The following is a 6,706-nucleotide window of genomic DNA, read 5'->3' as shown; positions in this document are numbered from 1 at the left end:
CATAATAACAGAATAAAAAAGAATAAAACACTACAGAGCGGCTGCAATGATGGTATCTGATACCTCGGAACAGACACAGTATCCAGTCAGTAACTGACATTTAAGAAAGATAACATTTTAAATTAACATGTAGTATTTTTGTCATTTGGCTTGTATGGTGTGTTTTCAAAAACACCCCAACCCAAAATTGATTTGTCATTCAGCTGTGCGGATTTAGAGAGAAAGAAAGAGAAGAAAAAAATAGAACTGACAGGGGAAGATGACAGGTCGGTCTGATATAGATGAAAGATTAGGAACAGTTACTCAACACCAAATTATAAATTTTATTTTATGTTTTCAATGCCCGATGACATAAAACATAATAACTTTTTGACATAGTGAACCAATGTTCATGTTTTATTAAACTCTCTATTGGGTGAAAAAAATTAAAGTTTTGCTCTGCAGCTGACTTGCTCTATAACAACCTGCTCCAGAACAATATCACTAGTCACTCCTCAGAGGTGTGCCTTCGCCCCCCACGGTGTTTGAGGAGAGAAACACCACACAGCATTTCTTTTTCTTTCCATGAAGCTACTCCGGGGATCTTATTGGAAGATCGAGGCGTTTCCACCATCATGGAAAGGCCACGCCCAAGGTCTATTTCTCCAGACTGACCAAGTTGTGATGGTTGATATTTCAGAACCGAGCTGCTGCAAAACAGACCATTCGCAACAATTTTCTTTGAGTTTCAGAGCCTTTAAGGCCTTCCCCTCCCTGATATGGGGCTGGAACAAAGAACCCCATCCCCTATGTATCCTTTCGAGACAAACATTGCATACATGGCAAATAACTCATTATAGAAAGTGTGGACTAAAGAGGTGCAGATGATACAGAAGACGGAGACTGATTGTGTAAAGAAAGTATTTAATAAAAGGTTTGTATTTTATTAGCCCATATAGAAATACAATTTGTAAATGTAACAATTAAAAAAGTATGCAAGGGGATGGTGGTAATCCTGCTGCATTCCCTTTTGAAAAGCATGCAGTTGTGCCCCTGATTTAACAGGAAAATCTCATTTTGAAACATTCACCTTTATAACAGCAGTCAAAAAAATGGAAACTGCCTTTTCTTATGCTGTTGATTATATACTAGTCACGTACAACCTCATGTCTAAAGACTAAAACAACTTAGCTATTTTGATTTGTTCCTAGAATTAAGGTTTTAAGAATCTACGGTCTGCCTAATATTATGCATTGTCAGTTTTAGCACTATCAGGGCTTTCTGCTTTGAGTAACAAAAGGGAAAGCAACTTCCATAGTGTGAGCTACTTATGGTGTACTACAATATTCTTTTTCATTATTTGAAACAAACATGTTTCCCTTGAAAGCACTTTGTTTGCATGTTTTTTTTTGCTATTGTATGTCCAAAATCCTGTTTCATCAGCCCAAATGATCTATTCTGTGGAAACCATACTAAGGGACTGCTCAACAAGACGGACATCCTGTAGATGAGAAAGATTGTTGTCACATGAAAGCCATAAATACAGTGAAAAAATAGACTAAGCAAGGAAACATAAGTTTTGAATAGCAAAATAAAAAATAAACCTTTTAAAGGTAGGTTGTTAAAATGTTTATATGTAATATCACCAAACAAAAAGTATATAAAAATATTACACATATCATGATTCATACACAAATATCATTAGCATCAATAAAAAAGGTTTGATTTACATTATGCAGTTCCTCTATACACACTATGTGTAGCATTAATAAAAACATTGGTTTATAAACAAACCCATTAACATGTTCACAGATTATGCCTTTTCATTGTCATTGGTTTCACTGTTATTGTTGCAAGTAATTTCATCACTCCTGCTGGACTGAGATCCTTGATTTTCTCTTTCACAATAAAAATAGCGTTGCCACATATTTAGGTATGCTCTCTTGATCTTCTTTATTTTGAAAGCATACACAACTGGGTTTATGGCCGAATTAGCATGAGAAAGAACAATGCCGATATAGATTGCTATTTTGTTAGGTCCTGACATTTCTTTTCCAAATAGTATCATGCAGTTCACAATGTGAAGGGGAAGCCAGGACAGTGCAAACAGAGCCAAGACCAAAGACAGTGAGGATGCTAGTTGTTTCTCTTTCTTTAGGTATTGTTGTGACTTGCTTTTGGCCCCGTTGCCTGGTTTCTCTTTGAGATTTTCTCGGATTCTACAGAAAATATAGATGTACAATACAGTCATCACCAGCAATGGTGTTAAGGTGCAGAGGAAAAAGTTGAAGTACACCAGATAGCTTGGGGTAATCACATTTATAAACATGCATTTTGTAGAGTTGGATGGACTTCCATGCCATCCGAGCATGGGAGTAAAGCTTAGCGGCACAGCAAGAAGCCAGCTCGCAGCAGCCACAGCGTAAGAGTACCTCCAGGTTACAGTCCTTTTATACCTAGAATTATATATGTAACAGAAACTGTAACTTGATGTAAAAAAAATAACATCAATACAATGATAACAAATAAAGCATTACAGCATTACATTTTGGTATACCCTGTGATAAAATGTGCTCAGTTAACTAAAAAAAAAAAAAAGATCTTACCAGAAAGGGAAAACAAGGCGCAGGTAACGGTCCACAGCAATAGCTGTGAGACAAAGCACTGAAACAAGAGTTAGGAGGATGACCACACAGCTGATGAAAAGACAAGTGTGGAATGCAGTTTCAACCCGGCCATCTACCAGCACAGCCAAAGGTATAGCCACGGCTCCGACAAGAAAGTCTGCCACAGCAAGAGACACAAAAAGGCAGTAGGTGGGTTGCTGGACACTCCTGGTTCTCCACAGAGCCAAAACAACCGTCATGTTCCCCAAACAGCAGCACAATGCAATGAAAACTTCAACTGAAGTATAAATAACATGTTCTACATCCATGGTGCTCTCTGACTGCATGTTGATGAAGTGAGGTTCCAACGCTCAGCATAAGCATTTGTTAGATAATGCCCTCAGAGGAAGTCCTAGAGGAAGTCCTTAGCTGCAACCACTTCTTTTTTTTCAAATTGTTGTCTTTAGCCTTTTTTTATTAACATGTAATCATAATTTTTAGCATCTACATCAAATACTTGAAATCATTTCTACTGCTGAGTCTGTTGACTTATGTTCCAAACTTTCTAAGGAAGTTGAAAATATGTATGGACAGGCAAATTTAGAGCTTAAACTCTGAAGGTTTTTTTTGTCACCACAATAAACCAGACCTACACCACATTACCCAGAAAAAGGGCGTGATCTTCAGGTGGTTTGTCTGTATAGAAACACATGCAAGTTTGGTAGCACAAGAAGAGCTGATCTACCAACAATCTGAAAAGGAAATTGCATGCCTAAAAGACTGCAAGATATTTATTTTGTGTTTCGCCCTCTCATCGATGCAGACCATAACGCTGATTATGAAATTAGCAAATTCATAACAGGAGGATTTGCAAATTGAATTCCTTACCACCAATTAATTGATCTAATCAGATTGTTGGTACAGTTCGTGCATCTGCATTTTCCACAAGTTGATGGCAACTTGCATACGAAACATTCTGCAGTCATTTTTGATAGATAGGTGCTGTTATATTGTGTTTATTTGAACTGCCAAAACACAATGCTAATGACTACAGATCTGAAATGTTTACACAGTTGTTGTCCACAACATGAAAAACAATTGTAGTAAGTGGGAGAGGTCAACTATGAATTATACAAAGATATAATATATTAAATTGCAGTTTTTTATTTGAGGGGAAAGAGGGGAGGTTCTTACATGTTTGAAGTCACACAGCTCTGGTTGTGTAAAACCTACAGAGTCTGTACACATATCTCCAGAAACTAGACAGCATTAGCCTTCAAATGAGATATATCACAGAAAAGTGGTATTTATATTAGTTTTACTGGCCAATGGCATTCTTGGACAATGGACTCACTTTTAAGGAGCACATAAATTGTCTAGTTTCTAAACTAAATGCTAAATTTATGTTTTTACATCTAATTATACACAACAGAAAATTTGCATCCAATTCATATGGTTAATATAGAATATCAGTAACAAAGCATTATGTAGTTTGTAAAAGTAAAAAGACAGAATGAGTCTGACTGAGCATGAACCATTTTGCAAAAATCAACATGGTAATAATGTACCGGTATGTCTGGATTTAAAAAGCTGATATAAACAAACCAAAAGATAAGCATCAGTAATTGCTCTAAAAGGTGGTTTAATGTGCTGGCTCTTAAAAATAATGCATAATTTCCTCCCTATTTTGCTGTTCAACACAACTTGTGTTTGGGTTGGTCCATCAAATGAAAAAAATAGCAACATTTGTTGAAATTTGGGGGGTTTGTCTGATAAAATGTAGAAAACTACAAAAAATATATAGATCCTTTTGAAACAATGTATTTCAAGAGTAGTTTCAAACAATTTGATTGGATAGGATGGTAATTTTGAATCGTAAGTATGTGTGCACTGTAACTGTTAATTTAAAGTTGTAGTCATAAATTAGAGGTTTTGTCATTGTAGATTTTTTTTTAAACTAAAAAAAAAAATTGAAGTACAATTTCATTAGAAAAAGCTAGAAAACTTTTTCCACATAGCAACATTTTGATTGTAAATTTCACTTAATAAAGTCTAAGTAGATTTTACTCACTAAGAAGAGTTGATTTAACAAACTCGAGTAAATTTTACTACTAAATTTCTCTTAGTAAGCAAAGATGTACTTTTGATTTGCTAGGAAATTTTACACAGAGAAGCCCAAAGATGTACAACCATGCACACACAAGGAGAATCTAGAGAAATCAATAAACATATCAGTCATATTGTCGGACTGTGGGAGGAAGCCGGTGTACCCGCACCACATATGCAGGGGAGAACATGCAAACTGCATTGAGTAAGACCCCGGACCAGGGAACGAATCCAGAACCCTCTATTTATGCATTGTAACTTTGGAGTTTTGTAGTTGTAGAGTTTTCTCTATCTTTCAAATAGAATTTTTTTTTTTTTACACCTCTTCAAATTCTAAAGTACAGGTACACCAATGGTGATTTCTCATTGAAAACTAGGGAGGCTAAAACTCCCCTGTAAATTTCATAAAATTATTGGTAAAAAAAAATGCATAGTCAAACTTCAAAAATGTAGTCTTTACACAATTAAATATTAGCCTGATTTTATTAGTATCTTGTGCATTACTCAGCTGTTGAGCCTGCAATCTCACCTCCTATTTGGAGCAGCAGGATGCTGTCTGTCACAAAAAAGTAGAGCCCTGATTGGATAACACAGCCAGATAAGTACCACCTGAAGCTGGCTGCTCAATGCTGATTGGCAAACATACTTAATGATTTTTAAAAATCAGTGGCCACATAGCGAGGAGGTTTTCCACATGAGTGATCATTCAGTCAGAACAGTAATCTTGTGCTAAACTCTTGCTGGGGTTTCTGAAGTTTATTATTTCAGAGCTATACAACAGCTATATTGACCCTTTGTATTTATGTGTTTTAAGTATTTCAACAGTTGCTAAAGGTATAGAGGACAATCTTTTATTTGCAGGCGGATCATCTAAATAAGTGGTCCTCCTAATTGTCAAGCAGTCTGGTGTTATGTTTAGGTAAGGCCTTTCTATGTGCTTGTCTCGTTAGCTGTCTTTTTCTGTGCATGAGCACTTTCAGCCACATATGTGTAGTGAACCACAGTTTCAGACAGTTATTGAAGCTTTTTCTCACAGTGGTTCTTTGAAAATGACCCAGGGTCATAAGAGAAAATCTGTCTACGAAGTTTATGAGAAGAAAAGAAAGCCCTCAGAAGTGGCAAATATATCCCAGATTGCTTTGCGCAAAGATCCCCATTGGTCAAAGTTACTTGACCAACGGGGATCAAAAAGCAGTGATCATCCATCTGAACGGTAAGTTAACTGAGTTTGCTATAAAGTCCACTATATAGTCACCGCTGTATGTGGACACAGTAAGCTTGTATGAGCTATGACAACAGCACATTTTAAACAGGACGTGCATGAGGAGAAATGGGCTTGTGCATGTTCTTGCATGCGCATCTTTTTTTAGAGTGAAGAGGGCAGGCCTTCTAAAAAATCCTCCACAATACCTTTAATGCAATACATGATGGTTGGATTTAATGGCCACCATTGAGCCTCCCCTGTTTCAAAGAGGAGCCACCACTGAAGTAAACAAATTGTGCTAAAACATAAAATATCTCTTGCACTTTCAATTTTGGTCCAGTTAATCTGAGACAAATGTTGATGTAGGCCTATTACAATCTTCCCAATTCTTTTATTATTATTATTTTTTCTTTAACACAACTACAAATCAATGAATATAACTACTTGAAACTGCTGCTGTGAGTTTGAAATTCAGCTTGGCTTGTGGGTAGTAGAACTAAACAGCAGAGAGCGCTGTCTCCCATCAACTGGCACCAAGAAGGAAATCCATATTTGGCCCACTGCCACCTTCAGAGGACTTGGTAGACATTGAAGGATGAAGCCACTGATCTATAATATATTTGAGTATGTTTTAAACTTGTTGTACTGGATAGACTAGACCAGCCTTTTGACTTAAGGACACTACTGTTTGTTTTGTTCTCCTTCATTCACCAATACACTGTAACTCTGTGTTAATGATTCTAATTTATTTTTTCATTTATTTTTTTCATTTTTCACTTTATTTATTCATTTATAGTAAAACCCATCTGTA

General features: G+C 36.3%; 1 protein-coding gene across 1 annotated transcript; it reads right to left on the bottom strand.

Moving 5' to 3' along the window:
• Positions 1 to 1,744: 1,744 nt before the first annotated feature.
• Positions 1,745 to 6,602, bottom strand: LOC107101312 (adenosine receptor A1-like). The gene is made up of 3 exons (XM_015400181.1): positions 6,576 to 6,602; positions 2,586 to 2,920; positions 1,745 to 2,435 (listed from the first exon to the last, which is right to left on the bottom strand). The coding sequence occupies exons 1-3, from the start codon at positions 6,600 to 6,602 to the stop codon at positions 1,793 to 1,795; spliced, it is 1,005 nt and encodes a 334-aa protein (XP_015255667.1). The 3' UTR covers positions 1,745 to 1,792.
• Positions 6,603 to 6,706: the final 104 nt, after the last annotated feature.

This window comes from Cyprinodon variegatus, unplaced genomic scaffold (assembly GCF_000732505.1).
Source record: "Cyprinodon variegatus isolate N-32 unplaced genomic scaffold, C_variegatus-1.0 Scaffold1079, whole genome shotgun sequence".
NCBI classification, from domain to species: domain Eukaryota; kingdom Metazoa; phylum Chordata; class Actinopteri; order Cyprinodontiformes; family Cyprinodontidae; genus Cyprinodon; species Cyprinodon variegatus.
This window is presented reverse-complemented; position numbering and strand designations above follow the sequence as displayed.